The sequence below is a fragment of the Ailuropoda melanoleuca genome, chromosome 6 (genome assembly GCF_002007445.2).
Source record: "Ailuropoda melanoleuca isolate Jingjing chromosome 6, ASM200744v2, whole genome shotgun sequence".
NCBI classification, from domain to species: domain Eukaryota; kingdom Metazoa; phylum Chordata; class Mammalia; order Carnivora; family Ursidae; genus Ailuropoda; species Ailuropoda melanoleuca.
Window position 1 is genome coordinate 93,033,517 of NC_048223.1, and position 19,392 is coordinate 93,052,908.

Below are 19,392 nucleotides of genomic sequence, written 5' to 3' on the forward strand. Positions count from 1 at the left end.
GCTGTTGCAATGCCACAAATCAGTCCCTGGGTTCCTAATAGGAACCAAGCTAATAAATGATCTTGAATGGTCCACTTAGATTTAGAATTTCCCATTCCACAACTGTCCCTCGCCTCCTGATAATTTTTCCACTATTCTTAACTTTTTTCGATTGTTTCCTTAGAGATTTCTGGCTTAAGAAAGGCCAATTCTTAAGTTCTCACACCTTGAGAAAAATATAATAAAGCCACCAGAAGATCCTTTTCTGTTCCCTAAATCTCATGTCAACCAAATAAGAGTATTGTTACATCCTGTTGTTAGAGGATAGGTCTTTTTTGAAAGTAACGGAGTCACTTCTAACTTCTAATTAAAGTTAGTCGTAGCCTGAACAAAACTCACAAGGAAAAGTACCTAATGTAATGAAGAGCTAGGTAGACAAAAGGGATGATTTTTTTCTATACATTCTCTTATGTTAGAATACTTCACATTTTAAAGAATATTCTTGTTGAAGTTAGGAAGTGCAGTTGTGGATGAAAATACTAGATTTAGTACATAAAATATTCTGGTGGGTACTTCAAAACAAAACTCACAGAACAGAGACAGGGGATAGACAAGTCTTCCCCTTGAGGATCACTTTCTTCAATGGTGGGATTCCTCATTGGCTTCTCAGTTTCTTAGACCATTTGTGGTTAGATTAAGTTTTTCTTTTGTGTCCCATTTTGGTGTATCATTAATTCAGAAGGCTAATTTTTGCCAGTCAGAAGTTTATTTGTGACAGTGATCCCAAATGTTAAAAGAATCAGAGAGGAAACAAGGAAGGAAGAGAGCAAAGAAAGAAAGAAAGAGAGAGAGGGGGAGGGAGGGAAAGAAAAAGGAAACAAGAAATGCAGCTCTGTTCAGCTGAAATCTTCTACACAGGGTCTAACTTAATGCCTGTCTCGTAAGCTCTTTCTTGTACATTCCAAGTTGGATGAAGACTAGTTGACATTATCTGAGAATTAAATATATTCACTATAAATGAAAAGGATGTGGTCATTAGATGTAACAATTATGAACTACTCAGGGTCTGCTAAATGTCTTTTAGTTAGCTCTATTTATTTAGGTTTTTAAAAACACACTTCCGCAAAGCTGCATTATAGCAAAAACAGTGATTTTATACAATAACAATGACAGGACTTTATTATATATATATATATAGAGAGAGAGAGAGAGAGAGAGAAAATATATATGCAATGCTTTATTTTGTCCAATTGCTTAATACATACGGTAGTAAATATTGATCATCTCCAACCAGGTTTCAGTGTTCTATTCTGGAAAGGGGAAGAGGGAAGAGCTTGGATTGAGCACATCTAAGGGTTTTAGCATTTACTGTTCCTATGCCTAAAATACCCTTCCTGGGATACTGGCCTGCTTTGCTTCATTATTTCTGGTTCCTGCTCCAATGTTACCTCATCACCTAAAACTCTCCCAACTCCCCCACCCCCCCTTTGCTTTGCTTTTCCCCTCCCCCATCCAGAACATATTATTTACACACACACACACACACAGGATATAGTGGTATATTCTGTACTTCGATATTCAGTTGCTTATTTAATTACTGACCGACTCCCCACACTAGAATATAAGCTCCTGGAGGGCAGGGGTTTTGTTTTGTTCCTAACAGTACCTGGAGCACAGATGGAGCACAATAAATACTTGTTGGGTGAGTGAACGAAGGCCTAGGCAAGAGGGTGAGAAGACCTGTCCATCCTCACACACTTTGGAAGGATAAGGGCACATCACTTCGCGCACTGACAGACCGGCTATGGGAAGAGATCAATTCTGTCCTCACTTTGGCTAAGCCTGAGCGTGGACACAGAAGGCAGCCCTTTTCTTTTCTTTTACAGATGTATGCCCCTAGCTGGCCAGGCTGTTTGGCAAATATTCCAGACTTGCTCCCTGCTCCAGTCTATTCATTAGGCTCCAGCAGCCGCCTGCAGAAGTAGAGGCTTCTTTATCTTGGTTATTATAAAATATGACCTTTCTCAGTTCAGAACCTTGAGAAACACGCTTGCTCAGAGCCAATATATATTGAGTAACTTCTTCCCAGAATGTACATTACCCCGAGGAGGAACAGAGGCATTGAGGGATGTTGCATAAATGCCCCAGGTCACCTGGGTTCTTCCGGCTCCCTAGTGGAGATGTCCAGACAGGGTGACCTGGGGAGTTCTCAGCACTAGGGCTGGGTCAGCATATTCTTCTGAGTCAGAATTGAGCTGACACCCCAGCTCTTACTAGGAGGCACTACTAGAGCCCCTTAATCCTCCCTAGCTTTAGTTTCTTTGTCCATGTAGCACAAGAATGCTGTACTGCCTGGTCTCCAAAGGTGACTTCAGGTTCGATGTTCTAGAACTCCTCCCTCCTCTCTCCACTCTACTGCCTCCTTTTTGCAAATGATAATACTGAGGGCTCCAGTATTCTCACCCAAAGTCATCCAGCTAGGTCAAGGCAGAGATAACGCTAGAATTCAGGTTTAGTGCTTTTCCAACTATGAACTCAAATTTAATTTTCATGCCTCTGGATCTCAGCCTTTTCAGTTTCAAAACTCTTTGATCATTGAGTCCCTTTGGTGGGAAAAAAGATGCCATGGATCATTCAGGTGAGAGGCAGCATTAAATTCCACAGATAGGTCGGGGAAAGGGGATCCAGAAGAAAAAGCCGAAACCTGCGGTCATCAGTCTCCCTCAGGACACTGTGCTAGGACTCCATTGCCAGCTCTCCTGGAAACTACTTACTACACTCCATGGGATAAATGATGTTACTTTTGATGATACAAATAAAATTTGTATTTATAGCTTTATTAAATGCCATAATAATGTATTGATTCATTAATTTATTCATTAATGATAGACTTTACAGCAAGACTGGATATGCCAGTTCCATGGCAGAATGCAGTAATCTGCACCCCAGGCTTTGAAAAAGTGTATTTTACAACTTATCTCACTGTATTTTCGACTTTCTGGCAAGCCCAGTCACTTCTGTTGAACCTAACTAGACTTCCTCTCTCTTTTCATTTTCTACATCCTTTATTGCACTTTATTCTCATTGTATTCCCTGTGAGTTGAGGCTGGACAGCACAGAGATTATCTTGACTGTAGAGATGGGGAAATTGGAAAACACAGCTGTTAGAAGATTGCTAAATAAAGAGAAACAGGGGATATCTTATTCATCTGTGTCCTCCATTTAGCCAGAATTGTCAGGTGTACGTGAGCAATGTAGAGCTGGTATGGCCCTCCCCGTAGGAGACCGCATTATTCTTACCACGTAAAACCATACTCCTGAAACCTTACTCACTAGTAAAGGAAGTCACCTATGAATGACACCAAATGTTTCCTTTTTGTTTCAAAACTTCTGAAGGACATTTGTAAAACAAAAAAGACACTTACAGCAAACAATAGGGAGACAGCAGTCACCATTTTTCACAGGATTTATAGAAAGCCTTTCTGGTGGGGCCTCAGTCTCTACAGCTATAAAACCGGAATGATGATTATGCTTTCCACCACACAGTAATAAGAGTCTGTGGAAAACGTTACAATACCCCGAAAGGGATTGATATCATCTTAACTTAGCATATCGTGCAGCGGTAACTGTAACAAAAACGATAACGATAGCTAACATTTATGAGCATTTATTAAGTGCCAGGGACGTATTTTCTCCTTTGATCCTGTGTGGAACAACCCTAGGAGGTACAAACTATCCAGACATGGGAGGGAACTGAGGCACAGAGCGGTGCCGTGACCCCATCTGGAGTCCCAAGGCTAGCAGTCTAGCTCTTCCACAAGAGAAAGCCATGATTAAGGACACGGGAGGGGCTTTTCTTTCCTTCTCTGAGAGGTAGTTTTGTTGTGGAACAAGCACAGAGCTGACATACCATTCTGAAGTCCTTTTCGAACTTGAACGCCCCGCCTCCCGTGGCGCAGAGCGTGGTGTGAAGGCTGGAGAAGTTCTTCTCGCTGCCCATCTGGATGAACCTGTGCATGGCACAGCTGGGGAAGCGGATGAAGTGCAGGTTCCCTTTGCGCCCACACATGGTCAGATTTTTCAGTTCCAGGTGGACGTCTCGGATCCCGGTTTTCCCGTAGGCGGTGTTGGAAGTCAAATATTTCCTGATGCTCTTCAGGTTCTCCACCTCCTCTTGTTCCTCTTCGGCTGTAATGTCCTTTGGTTCAAAGTAGACCAACTTAACCAGTGTTCCACCGATATCCATGCCGAACCAGGGGAATGCTGGAGGACAGAAAGATAGTACTGTTGAGTTCTATGCATTTAAAGAGATGCTCAATTTCTGAATATCCGGTAATGAAATGCAGTGGTGTCACATCTGTATGTGCATTTACCATCCGGTGCCTCTAATTTCAACGCTATGTGCCTAAAAGAAGAGACAGGCAAGGAGAAATGCACCATTTAAATGGTGCCTGTGATTCTGCCCATACTCTACTGAGAGTCTGCCTCAGGACTGAGCCTGAGAAGAGAAACAGGACTTTGCAGTCCCTTAGGCCCGTCTCCATTCCCAGGGCTTCTTAGGCCTCGAGTATCCTCCCAAGCTGAGTACAATTCCAACTCTTAAAGATCTATTTCTACATACGCCATGGCTCCCACATGCTGATGATTTTATCAGAATCTCGGCCAAGGAAACAGCGATCTGTTCCAATGCCAGAGAAAAACTGGCTATGCCAGGTGGACCACGAGGCGTGCCGGTCTCTAACCCACATGGTGCACTCCTAGGGCACTTCTCAATGACAACTGTTACAGCATTCAATTTTCACCTCCACACGCTGACGCTGTAAGACATGAGCCCGCCGCTTTAATCTACAGAATAGGCAGGAAGGAGAAAGTGAGTGGGTTATGCGAGACGATGACCCTACGGGGTGTAACTCTAAAGAGAACAGCTCCTGTCATAGCTCATTTCTTTCTTCATGAAGCAGACACTCTCTTCGCCTCATAATGGCCTGTTAAGGAGTCCTCAAGCCAGCTGTGGGCTAGAATCACCTTCAGCATCCCGATTCTCACCTCCTCTCCCACAAGTTCTGATTTAATTCCGGGCTGCAACCTGGGCATGAGTGTTTTCTGACAGTCCTTAGTGGTTGCAGTCTGCAGGCTTGGGAACTGCAGAAGAACCATGGCCTCCGGCAGGCAAGCCCGGCAGGAAGCTTAGCTCCCAAGCAGGTGTGCAGCGCGAAGGCGTGCCTGCAGGGGACGATGCTGTGTGCCTGCGTGTGTGCGCCTGCGTGTGTGCGTGTGCACATTATATGCTCAAGATGTTTATCTACAACAACATAAATCTCCATCATAATCATTTTTCTTGTTATTAACAGAACAGGCTGAGCTCCCCGAACGGGCCAACTTCATTTAGCGGCGACCTAGAAAGTTAATGCTGTGCGGTCAGATGCTCTGCGATGAGCACAGAGCAAACCTGAATGAGACCGCGAAATCTGGGATCTCCCTTTTCACTTCCCTCAGCAGACTCCATGGGCTCAATCGGAAACTGTAATATTGAAGCTGAGTTTAAAGATACAGGGAGCTCAAATGACTTCTTTCAAGAAGTTTATTTTATTCAGCCCTGGAGAACATCCATACGAGCCCTAGTCAAGTTGTGCATTTTCTCACCAAGATTACATTGCCAGGAACACCAGGGAGACCTCCAGAAGTTCTTTTTTTTTTCTGGGCTGCCCTCCTATTCTGCCCTCTCCATTGGTAAGTTGGGGAGGGTGGGGGGAGAGGCACATAGCAGGAAGCCATCCCTGCATATGCAATGTTTCCCCCCTGTGCTTCACTACTGTCATTTGAGCTGTAATCCAAGCCAGCTGCTCCACCCTTGGAAGCAGTAACTCTTAACAAGTATAGAAAAATAAAACCCCAAACTCCCCAAAAGATTAAGAGCAGCAGATTCCACTGACAAGTACGAGGTAACAAATGTCCTATTATAATTGTGGAAGTTTGTAAAGCAAATCCCACACAGCCTAGTGGAGGTTGCGAAGCTTGCTTGTCCTAGCAGGAAATAATAGAAAACTGGAACAGTTCACCCCTACCAGTCAATTCAACTCACAGATGACATTTCTTGGTCCCTTCTCTAAAACTCACAGTCAGCATGGCCCACAGTGTAGGTAATGGGTCGAACCTCAAATCAGGATTCACAACTGCTTGCCATAAACAGCAATCAGTAACCAGCTCACTGTCACTCCCTCTACCTCTCTGGATCCCAATTCCCTTATCTGTGAAAGGAATGGATTGGAGTAGAATGGTCTGCAGTTCTCTCCCTACTATAAACTTCCTGCGGATTCTTTCAGAAGTATAAAAAAAAATCACAACCACCCCCAACCATGTAGGCTGACCAGAGCCCTAGTTTTCATCTCCACTGAAATACTTTATGGTGTGTCAACAGGTGCCTGGGCTATGCAATCAGTGCTGCAGTTATAATCCATTCTTATCATAGTAGGAAAGACACCTACTACTAGACAGGATGGGGGAAGGGTATTCTGGAACATTGCTAGGCTGATCATTTGGAAGAACTCTAGCAACACCTATTAAAATCAAAAGTACACATACATTTTTAACCCAGCTAACCCCTCTGCTGGACCATATTTAAAAAGCACCAGTATTTGAGGATAGGTATAAGAAATGTTCACTGCGGGGTGCCTGGGTGGCTCAGTCGTTAAGCGTCTGCCTCCGGCTCAGGGCGTGATCCCAGCGTTCTGGGATCGAGCCCCACATCAGGCTCCTCCATTAGGAGCCTGCTTTTTCCTCTCCCACTCCCCCTGCTTGTGTTCCCTCTCTCGCTGGCTGTCTCTGTCAAATAAATAAAATAAAATCTTAAAAAAAGAAAAAAAGAAATGTTCATTGCATACAACCCAGCAATTGCACTACTAGGTATTTATCCAAAGGATACAAACACACTGATTCAAATGAGCACATGCGCCCCAATGTTTATAGCAGCAATTCATAACAGCCAAAGTCGACAGATGAATGGATAAAGAAGATGTGGTATATATATAATGGAATAGTATTCAGCCATCAGAAAGAATGAAATCTTGTCATTTGCAACGATATGAATGGAACTAGAGGGTATTATGCTAAGGGAAATAAGTCGGTCAGAGAAAGACAAACACCATGATTTCACTCATATGTGGAACTTAAGAAACAAAACGGATGAACGTAGAGGAAGGGAAGGAAAAACAAAATAAGAAAAAAAACAGAGAGGGAGGCAAACCACAAGAGACTCTTAACTATAGGGAACAAACTGAGGGTTGCTGGAAGGGAAGTGGGTGGAGGGATGGGGTAACTGGGTGACGAGCATTAAAGGAGAGCACTTGATGTAATGTGCACTGGGTGTTCTATGCAACTGATGAATCACTAAACTCTACCCCCGGAACTAATAATACACTATATGTTAACGAAATTGAATTTAAATAAGAAAGGGGGAGAAAAAGAATGTTCATTGCAGCACCCTTTACAGTGGCCGAATTAAAAAAACAAAAACGGGGGCACCTGGCTGGCTTAGTCAGGAGAGCATGTGACTCTTGATTCATGAGTTCCAGCCCCGCCCTGGGTGTAGAGATTACTTAAATGAATAAAAACTTAAAAAAAAAAAACCAACACAAAAACAAAAACCTGAAAACAAAGTGCATGCCCTGTAACAGGAAAACTGTTCAACAACGTTTATTATTTCCAAGCCATGGAATATTGGGCAGCTGTTGAAAAGAATGAATGAGATCTGTACCAGTTGCCTGATATCCCTAAGCTTCTGTTAATGAGAAAGGCAGAAGATGCCTAGAAGTGCAAATAATTTATTTACCCTATTTGGTTTGGGGAAAAAAAAAAGGAGGGAAAGAAGGCAGGAAAGAAGGAAAGCAGGTGGAAGGGAGACCCCTATGTTTATGATTACATGAGCCTGCTGAAAGATAGAGAAGGCTATCCCTCCAGGCTGTTAATATCTTTAGGAGGTGGCAGGATGGGCAGGCTGTATGGGTGCAGGCTAGAGATTAGGGGAGGGGATGAAGAAAATTCTACATTCAGATCATTCAGTACATGCAGAAGTAAGAAAGGAAAGAAAGAAAGAAAGAAAGAAAGAAAGAAAGAAAGAAAGAAAGAAAGAAAGAAAGAAAGAAAGAAAGAATTCAGTGACAATGGAAAACAGGAGACATCCCAGCACAGAATGGACAGAACAAGCTGTGTGAAACCCAGAAAATAATCTAGTTCTGTAGTAGAAATCCAGTATTTACCCAGCCACAGCTGTCACCAGCCCTCGGAAGTGAAGAATCCCTCCATGGGTTTTTATTTGGTTGGCTATTGGTAAGAACAAGCAACTGCAAAGAGGTCTCACTTTTAAAAATGTGACAGGGGACACTTAAAACATTTCATAAGTCATTTAGAATCCTGCTGTCTTTCCTGCTTCACCCCCTGCTCATTTCAAAGCTCTTTTTGGCAACTCAACAAAACTGTGGGGAAAAGTGTAGAGTTCTGAAAATTCAGTTATGTCAGCAGGTTTGTTTAAGGTAAAAGGGAATAAAGATCAGAACACTGCATTAGTTTAAATGGCACTAGAAACTGCTTTCACTTACCTATGTTCATTTCTTACCTTCATGAAAAAAAATGCTCTTCTATTCACATGTTAATGCTTTTATAGAAACTGTCAGATTTTTGAATGCACAGTTTTATTCATCGTCCTGATATCAAGGTCTACCTAAATCTTACACTTCCCAACCATAAGCTGTGGCTGGAGATAAAAGACAAGGGGAAGGAAGAACATCTCGGTGCAGCTATCATCCATGACTCGTGTGTTCTTTAATCCAGAATATTCAAATGCTTTGATAAATTCAGCTGAACCACTGGTAATAGTCTGTTCTGTGTTTGCCAGAAGCGATGCTGGTTCTAGATACAGAATGTCTGCATTCACTCTTTACTCCTTCTTCAACCAGATGGCATTTTTAAAGAATTTCTAGAATATTCATCAAAGACGTTCAGCAGGAGTCAAGGCTTAAAGTGCACAAGAAGACTTTCACAAACAACTGATTTACACATTCAAGATGGTTTCTACCATAGTGAGATGTGTATAAACAAGATACCAACATTCATAAAGCAAGGTGTTACAGATAAGTGGTGGACTTTAGGTCTACCTTCTCTCAGCATATTATAAAGAATCATCATAATAATAAAGAATAAAAGGAACTATTTCCCAAAGAAACTCTTGCACAGGTGCAATAGGAAACATACACAAAGATGTTCACTGTGACAATGTTTAGCAATGAAAAACTGGCAACAACGTAGACATCCATCAGTATGTTAATAAAATGTAATGTACTTACATGATGGGATACTATATAGCTAGGAGAACCAACTGGCTTTATATGTGTCAAGACAGATTGAGCCCAAAAACAATGCTGAAGGAAAACTGCTTTAATGGTGAGCCAGCGACATATAAGTTGTCTCTCCCAGGCCAGAACATTTAATTACAGGCATGAGACCCTTCAGCACTTTCCCACAGCGACAGGAAACATCCAGATGTTGGCTGATCTGTCAGCTTAAGTCCTGAACGCAACGATGTAGCCGGTCTTCAATGCACATACAGCATTGACCACGAAATCAACCTTTGTTTTTTAAACCACCCAGACTTGGGTACTGCAACAGACCCCGACCTGACTGCTACTTGAAATGGACTAACTTTAACAGCAACAAAAAAAGGTCAGGCGGCAGGAGGGAGGAAACGGATTTTGGAGGCTGGCAAAGCATTTGGTAAAACCAACGTGTATGATAACTTGAAAGGCAGATAATATACCTAAAGAATTAGTATGATATTGTGGAAGAGATTGAAAGTCAAATGTTAGTAGCATGTGTTGGTTACTGTTGGCTGCAGTTTATTTTTTAATTTTTATTTATTTATTTTTATAAAAGTAGGCCTTGAACTTGGGGCTTGAACTCACAACCCTGAGATCAACGGTTGCATGCGCTACTGACCGAGCTAGCCAGATGCCCCTGTTGGATGCATTTTTTTTTTAAAGATTTTATTTTTATTTATTTGACAGAGAGAGAGAGACAGCCAGAGAGAGAGGGAGCCAGAGAGAGAGGGAGCACAGGGGGAGTAGGAGAGGAAGAAGCAGGCTCCCAGCGGAGGAGCCTGATGCGGGGCTCGATCCCATAACGCCAGGATCACACCCTGAGCCGAAGGCAGACGTTTAACGACTGAGCCACCCAGGCGCCCCTGTTGGCTGCATTTTAAAAGGTGCGCCCAGAAATAAACTGAGGGTTGCTGGAGGGGGAGGTCGGGAGATGGGGTAACTGGGCGATGGGCATTAAGGAGTCACGTGATGTAATGAACACAGGGCGTTATATACAACTGATGAATCACTGACTGAACTCTACCTCTGAAACTAATAATACACTATATGTTAATTAATTGAATTTAAATTTAAAAGGGGAGTTTACCATTAAAAAAAAAAGTGTACCCAGAAAGTAACTGACCGGTTTACAAACAAAAAGAAGAGAAAATAGGTTCCATCAAGTCAGACTTGCAGGGTTGGAAAAAGCAGCTGCTTCTCTCTCCCAACAGATAAACAATGAAACTGAGAAATGAGAAAGGCTTTGCATGAGAGAGGACAATTAGCACTTAGCTGTGGGGTAAGGTTCAGAGGAAGAGAACAGGCTGTCACACTCACTCTTAACACTTTGAAAGGGTTACAACGTCTCCAAATAAAAATGCAGTTAAGGTCAAGGCTTCTTAATTAATTCTTTCAATTAGAAAACCTCAGGGAAAAAGCGCCCAGAGGTGTGGCTTCCCCATCAAAGGCTGACAGGTTCAAAGTATCATCAATTAAGTCAATAAAGAAATGTTGGAAGCAAAACTACAAAGGCATCCAGTGAAGCTAAGTATGCCAAGGACTGAGGGCTTGGCATATGGAACTAAACTAAATAGATAGGAAACTTCCTTGTGAACAGAGTTGTACCGCCAGAGAACGCCTGAGCCCCCAACCCTCTAAAGTCAGCGGAGAATGCGGCTCAGCTTCTACAAAGGCCATATTCTTCAGTCTCACCTTAGTTGTGATCCAGGAGGTTATTGGAAAAAGCCAAGGCCTGAAGAGAGCAATGGACTGGGGGAGCCCCTTTCCGAAAGAACAATCAAGACCTCAAAGGTACATCCACGACCTACAAGTCAGGGAGCCCAGACGGATTTCAGAATTGCTTCAGCACTTTAGAATGACTGAGGACCAATGAATGGATGTCTCCCATCCACCTCCTTTCTGAATAGGAATGTATATTGGGTTTTGCAATCTTTCTTTCACTGGTATTTATTAATATATGATGTGGGGGAGGGGACACAGCTGGTTACTGGCCTCTTTTAGTTCATAAGTCTCTAGCTCAAGAGGACATACATCCAGAGTTGATGTCAAAACCACTTTGAATCACGCCCTAATTTCGATCCCCTCCACGTCATCCAGATGCCATGACTGGGCGAGGCTTCAGGGCTGTCTACTTTGGGGCAGGAATGCCTATATTCGCCTGCAGCTGGGAGAGCAAGGCAATCATCTGGTAATCAGAAAAGTAAATTGTGGTAGTCACTAGTGCTGCTGGCCTAATATTTTTGGTTCTCTTCCTTCGGGGCCCATGGGGTCAGACTGCAGCTCGTGGGCATTTTATAATTGAGCTGGGCAATGTGCCTAATCCAGTCAGTGCGTTGTGCATAGACACGGTGTATGTCACTTCCAGGCGAGAGCACTTACGGCTGGGGTGAGACCCTTCAGAACTCTTTTCTCTGTTAACCACGATCAGCAAAATCCAAGATAACGACTGTTGCACCCTCTGGGTCAGGGTGAGGATGAGCCAGAATGGAGCCCCCAGACACCCCCTCAATGGGTTTATAGTATGAATGAGAAATAAACCTTCGTTGTTTTAAGGATCTGAGATTTGAGGGTTGTTATGCAGACGATCTGCTTATCCTGACTAATACACCCTCCATCAAATCCCGGCTATTTTCCCCTGGAACGGAGCCCTATCATGCAGAACCAGATCCCGGGACTACCAGTATTGCTGATAAACATGTGGCAGCTGAGTGTTAATAAAAAGGTATATAGGTCCTGTTGCATTTATTTCTGTCTAAAAATTTCTCCAAACACAAACCAGGATCGGCAATCTGGTAGTAATTTAAGCTGTGAAATAAATCTGTATTCCAAATACTGTGGTGAAAATGTTTAAAAGTTTTATTGGTAGTTGATGGCTTTAAAACAAAGCCTGTTTCTTAAAGACTTTTCTGGAACACTAGACTAGGCTCTGAGAGGCACTCGTGCTTCCTGCAGTAAATTTCAAGGGTTACACAGTGAACTCCAAATAGTATGAACGAACAAAGACAAAAAAAAAACCAAAAACAAAAACAACAAACAAACCCAGAAAACCCAACAACCACAACACAGAAAAGGTTTCCTACCAGTCAAAGATACAATTTTAAAGGGCTAAGGGAGTCTGACACTAGAAAATCTACCTCCTCTTGAACAACCAGCCAGAGCTTTACAGTGTTCCTAGTGAGGCAAAGTTCAGGAAGACCAGTATTTCTTCCTGTGTGTAAGATTAGTGCCTTTGGGCACAGGTCTGACTCAGCAACCGGTTGCTGTCCTGCACAGTTGAACACATCTCTCGAGGTTCTACCAAATTGGAATTTGTTGAAATAATTGTGAATAGGGCAGTGGTATTGAATTTCTTTTCCCATTACTTGTGAATAGATTTTTTAAAAAAGATTTTATTTATTTATTTGAGAGAGCGTGCAAGTGGGGCGAGTGGAGTAGGGGAGAGAGTCTGCTTAGCGTGGAGCTGAACTAGGGGCTCGATCCCAAGACCCTGAGATATGACCTGAGCCGAAATCAAGAGTCAGACATTTAACGGACTGAGTCACCCAGGCATCCCACAAATAGATTTGTTGAGCTAACTAATGGATAGAAAAGATATTTGAGGTTTGCATAATCAACAGGGGAAAAAAAAAAGACTTTTAAAGCGCTGATATTTTGGGGCCCCTGGGTGGCTCAGTCGTTAAGCGTTCGCCTTCAGCTCCGGTCATGATCCTGGGGTTCTGGGATTGAGCCCCACATTGGGTTCCCCACTGAACAGGGAGCCTGCTTCTTCCTCTGCTCTTCCCCCCTGCTTGTGCATGCTCTCTCTCTCTCTCAAATAAATAAATAAAATCTTTAAAAAAAAATAAAGCACTGATATTTTTATGCTACATGAATACTAATTATGTTGAAGTTGCCTAAGGACCTTTTCATGTTTAAAAAAACCCAAACTTTGTTAACTTAGATCCTAGTGTGTAATAGAATTATACTTCTTAAAAAATTAGTTCTCTGAGGACTAGCCTTCCCTTCACCATATCTAAATTTAGCTGGGAGTATAACGTAGTCTTTGCTAATATATTCATAGAAACATTTAACTTTAAGAGGTGAATGGGACCTTAGGTCGAGTCCAACATCCTGTTTATAGATAAGAAAATTATGGCTCAGAAAGATCAAGGATTGTCCAAGGTCAGTCCCAGTAGTTTGGACCCATTTTCAGTTTCATGAGCCAGTAAGCTCCCCATTTTGCAAGGGTTGTCTGAGTTAAGCAACTTGTCACTTGCGGTGAGAGCACCTGGACCGATAGGATGGGCAAGTTTCTTCCTTGAGCCACTAAGCTAAAAGGTGGAGTTGGGCTCACCGATCACCGAGGTTCTGTCTACTTCTCACATCCCTTCAATTTCAACACACACACAGCTCTCCAAAACCATACTTTTAACTGCATAAAACCTAAGAGCTGAAAACCTAAGAGCTATTTAAGGGCCTTGAAGAAAGTGGTAAACATAAAATTTAATAAAAGGGTTTTGGTAACACTGTAGAGGAACCCATAATTATTGCACACAGAGCAATCTGCTAAACATGAAATATTCTATGCGAAGAAACTTGACTCATGCTCTCTTTCAAATTAATGCACACCAGGTTCCCTTCGTTTGAATTTTAGTCACATGGCAATCCGCAGTGTTGGCAAGGGGACAAGGACACAAGTACTTACACAGCACCGGTGGGAATGGAAACTGGTGCAATCTTTCCATGGGCTTTTTGGAAATATCTATTAAAAAGCTCCAGATTCCTCCTATATTCTTTAATACATCAGTTCCACTGTACCCTAAAGAAATGCATGCATTCAAAAATTTATCTTAAAAAAAAAATCACTGAACTTTCACTACCGAGAGTGAGAAAATTAATTATTGTCCAAACATACAGATTGGGTTAAATAAACTAAATAAATGATTACCCATTAATACAAAGAAACAAAACACCATCATGAAAATAATTTTGTAGGATGGCATTTAATGATGTGAGGAGAATGTTCATTATATGTTGTTAGGTGAAAAGGGCAGGTGATTCAATGGTACACTGTACATGATTACAATTCTGTATAAAAATTAAATAGCTATTTGTGCACGGAAAACAAGACTAGAAACTTGAGGCAGAAATGTTAACAGCTGTTATCTCTAGGTCATGGATTAGGGTAATTTTTTTCTCCTTCTGGCTTTTCTGATGATGCTTTTCAATTGCTTACAATAATACATTTAATCTTAATAATCAAAGTTATTTATTTATGTATAAAGATTTTATTTATTTATTTGAGAGAAAGCGAGCACGAGCAGGGGACAGGGGCAGAAGGGCTGGGGGAGAGGGCAAAAGCAGACTCTCCGATGAGCAGGGAGCCTGACACAGGGCACAATCCCAGGACCCTGAGATCATGACCTGAGCCGGTCAGATGCCTAACTGACTGCGCCACCCGGCTGCCCAATAATCAGAGTTATTTTAGAATTCTCAATCAAAAACTTCACTGTAACAATGCAAAAGAAAAAGAAATCATTTTACCTTTGCTTCAGGGAGCTGACAGCCGATCTGTGGTCCCGCCCACGGGAACCTGTGTGCCTGCATTCCCCAGCTCCACAACCCCTTCCGTGTTCAGGCAGTACCCTGCCCGTGGCCAGTCTCTTACTGAAATCCGCTAGACACAAGCTATCAATGACCAGGAAAGCCTGACACCCTAGAACAAAGTTTTTTCATCAGTTAGACAGTTGACAGGTGGGATTTACCCACCTGCACCACTGTGAGGGCAAAACCTGTAGGTTAAACTTGGCCATTCATAATGCACCTATGGGGGCAGAGGTATGGTTGCAGGAAAGATCTCTGTGGGAAAGGCCACACAGCCCCGTGTGACAATAACCCTCCTGCCACTGGCACAGCCTCTGATTCCTGTCAGCTCTTCCCCTCTCATGCGCACTGGGATGGGAACAAAAAGGCTGATCATATTCTCATATATGAGAGAGAAAAAGAGAAGAGCGAGGATTCCTTTCAGAACGTCTGAGGCGGGCAGAAGTGTCATCACATCAGCCCGCAGAACTAATGCCTACATTTCACCAACTCCACTCTGCAGGCCCGAGTGGTCTGCTCCACACAACAGACTCAGTGCCTAGGGCCTGCGACCTTTTTGGGCACCCATGAAAATATTGTAATTTCTTTTAAAATTAGAAGAAAACATACAAACGTTCAGGTCAGAGACAATGTTGTAATATGTCATATTAACACATTCGTCTTTATATCAACAGAGTTAAAAACTGTAACTTTGAATTTCTTATGAAGGAAAGAGCACGTAAAGGCCCAGTGCTGGGGGTCCACGGAAGTGAGCCTCTGTTTACAGTTTGCGCCACACCCAGTCAGAGGTTAGATCTGACCGGATGCCAGATCAGAGTCTGCTTTGCATTTGCAATTTGAACTGGGTAGCTATGGTTTGTTTACAATTGTATTTCCTTAAAGCAACTTCAATTTTAGTATTTAGTGCAACTAAATTTAAAGTCAAAGTTTTAATGACATTTATTTTTAAAAACCACAGGCTATATTCAACCACATGGTTTCTCAACCTTGCCTCATTATAAAAACTGCCAAAGGCACTTGTTAAAAATACGGACTCCCAGGCCATCGCCTGGAGACTGAGATGCAGGGGGACTGGAGAAAATGTTTTTTTTTGGGGGGTGCTGTAATTCTCACTGGTCAAGTTCAAAACTGCTGTTCTAGTTGAATCAAAATGAATGTTGTAAGAAGCTAGACCACAACTTAAAAGTGAGAAATCAGAGTTTGAATGGGTTACTCTTGCTTTTAACTGTGAGGGAGCTCTGAGGTGGACCGCTGGGGTGGTGCCTGGCAATGACCTGGCAGATGGTCCCATTCCCCAAAGGTCCCATCCCCATCTAATTGCTTGTTAATGAAATTATTAATGGACAATTTATACCATGAATGCCACAGGCGATTTTAAATTTTAAACCCAGGTTTTGAACTTCCAGGTATCACCCACCCACGACTAAACCCATGGTCATGGGTTTAGAAACGTTCCACGTATGATTAAGTTTCATCAGTGTGCTCCTCTCTCCCAGTGACTCCCATGTTAAAGGCAATCATGCGTTCCTCCGTGAAGAAACAAGCTCACGACACGGTACTGCTGTATTTAGGTCAGGCAGGCAGATGTTCTTTGATTTGCAACCCATGTGGTCGACCTTTACACACACAACCACATGAAATCTGAACAACAAACAGAAACACCAACATAAAAGCTGTGTTACTTTTTTTTTAGGTTAAGATTTGAGAGAGAGAAAAAAAAAAAGGTCTTGCAGGGCGCCATTCTGGTGTTAATAAATGTATTCTTAGCTTGAACCTGGGCCAGGAGGAAGCAGGGGCAAGATGAAGCTACAGATGAGGGGATCCAAAATGTCAACCTGTGATGTGAAAAAAATTTTCCTTGAGCATCTTCCTCAAGTCCCTGAGCAGCTCAGTGAGGTGCAGTTTCCTTCCCAAGATCCTGGAGCCTCTCCCTGCCACCCTCATGAGAGAAAATCAGAGCTGAAGGAGGGATGTCACTCTAGTGACCATCAAGCTTATTCTGTTCCTGTCACCCCCACAGTCAATCCCTGGATTTCTGTCCTAGGTCCTAAGGAGGGGAAATGATAGGCAATGAAATAGGAAATGAAAACCGTGTCCCATTCCTCAGTCACATTGTCAAGCGGGGGTGGGGGGGGGACAATCACAGACAGTCAAGGTCATTGTCCCTATTTCTCCCCAAGAAGCTGTCTGTCCTGCCCCATATAGAGGCAACAGAAGTTGTTTATCGACCTTCCATGTGGTCCTTGATTTAATAACGCCACCTTCATCATCAGAAAGAGAGTCCTTTGGACTAGAAAGAAGATCCTGCAGAGATGTGCCAAGGGACAAGAGTACAGTGACCCTGTGTGATTATCTCCAGTGTGAGCATTTCAGCACCCAGAGCTAACCGGAGCGTGCACCCAGGAATGGCTCCTCCAGCTACCTCACGCCCTGCACTGAAGCTCAAGATGGCAATCTCATTACCTGCTTAAACAAACCCCACGGTAAACCACCAAGAGGTTTAGCTTTGTGTCTCGATCAGCCACCAGAGCGTACGGACTTACCCCAGGGATGCTACTGACAATTTCATACCGGGGAGTGGCTAATTGGAGGCTTCGGGGAGAACCGCAGGGTTAGGTAGCACCACTGGGCGGAACAACAGGCATATCAGAAATGGGCTTTATTCATTCACTTTAGCTTGACTGTGAAAGTCTGGCAAATCTTTAAAGTCGAGCTGAGTGGGGACGAAGGAAAGATGCGCCCACTGTTCACATGGCATTGCAAGCTGAAAGAAAGAGGAGATCACAAGCCCCTCTTCAAATAACCTGCGAGCAACTGCATGCTGATGGAGCCACTGATTCACGAACAGCTTTCTATGACAGTGAGAGGCACTGTGGCACAGAGCCAGGCTATGGCCATGAACCTGCCCCCGTGGCACTTACATTTGGGTCTGCGAGGACCGATCGTTCATCAAGAACAATCAGGAAAGAGTGAAAACTCTGCTAGGAGTGAAATACATGTTGTCCTAGGACCAGACACCATTGAAAACAATCCTTTAGTATTTATGAATGGCAGTTCTAAGCAGGGTTCCCTCTTAGGCACAATAACCATCAAAAAGTTAAGCTTGAGGCTTCTGAGCCATTCAAGAACCTTATCATTAAACTGGAGATGACACTCAAACCTACAAAAAAGTTTAAAACCACAGGATGTGAGTGTTGGAGGGACATAAGAGCTGTCTGAGGGAAATGCACATCAAAATCACAATGAGTTACCACTTCGAACCCACTAGAGTGGCTATAATTTAAAAAATGGAAAATACCCAACTGTTGGTGAGGATGTGGAGAAATTGGAGCCCTCACACACTGTTGGTGGGGATATAAAATAGTGCAGTCACTTTGGAGAACGGTCTGACAGTTCTGCGGGAGGTTAAACGTAAGCTAGTATATGATCTAAGAAGTTCACTCTCAGGTATATACCCAAGAGAAATGGAAACATTGTCCACATACAAAGTTGTATGCGAATGTTCATAGCAGCATTACTCATAACAGCCAGAAAGTGGAAACAACCTGAATGTCCACCAACTGATGAATGGATTAGTAACCTATGCTCTCTCCATGCAATGAAGTATTATTCGTCAATAAAAAGGAATGAAATACTGATGTGCACTAAGACACAGATGAACGTTGAAAACACTATGCTAAGTGGAAGGAACCAATCACAAGAGACCACATATTGTATGACTCCAATATATGAAAGGTCCACAATAGGTAATTCTGTAAGAGGCAGAAATATTAGTGGTTGCCTGGCATCGGGAGTTGTGGGGACAAAAAGGAGTGACTGCCAATAAGTTTTTTTTGGGGGGGGGGGCGCGATGGAGTGTTCTAAAATTGACTGTGGTAATGGTTGCACTCTGTGAATATGCTACAAATCACCTAATTGCATATGTTAAATGGGTAAATTGCATGTGAATTATATCTTAATAAAGCAGATTTTATGCATATATGAAGCTCTGGCCTAATCCCTTCATTTTATAGATAACTTTTAAAATATAAATGCCAAATTGGGGCCCCTGGGTGGCTCAGTCAGTTAAAGGTCTGCCTTTGGCTCAGGTCATGATTTCAGGGTCCTGGGATCAAGCCCAGCAGGCGTCAGGCTCCCTGCTCAGCGGGGAGCCTTCTTCTCCCTCTCCCTCTGCCCCTCCCTCCCTGCTTATGCTTTCTCTCTCTCAAGTAAATAAATGAAATCTTTTTAAAAAATAAAATAAAATATAAATGCCAAAGTATAATTGTTTTTGAAGAAAATCTTTCTAAAATGCATGACCCACTTTCCCATATTTTTAAAGAAAATAAACAGTAAAAAATTTTAGCTCTTCCTGATGACTGATGGCCATCTGAGAATCAATTTTTGTGCCCACTATAGACTGATGCCCTCAGGAACCACATGAATCTGCTTCCCAGGCTATTATGACTTGAGGATTCTTTTG

General features: G+C 42.8%; 1 protein-coding gene across 1 annotated transcript in view; it reads right to left on the minus strand.

The window, feature by feature from the left end:
• The window catches only part of PANK1 (pantothenate kinase 1), a 52,691-nt gene that overhangs the window by 19,086 nt on the left and 14,213 nt on the right, over nucleotides 1-19,392 (minus strand). Inside the window, 1 exon segment of the mRNA XM_034662933.1 lies at nucleotides 3,890-4,242. Coding sequence (XP_034518824.1) covers nucleotides 3,890-4,242 — 353 coding nt within the window.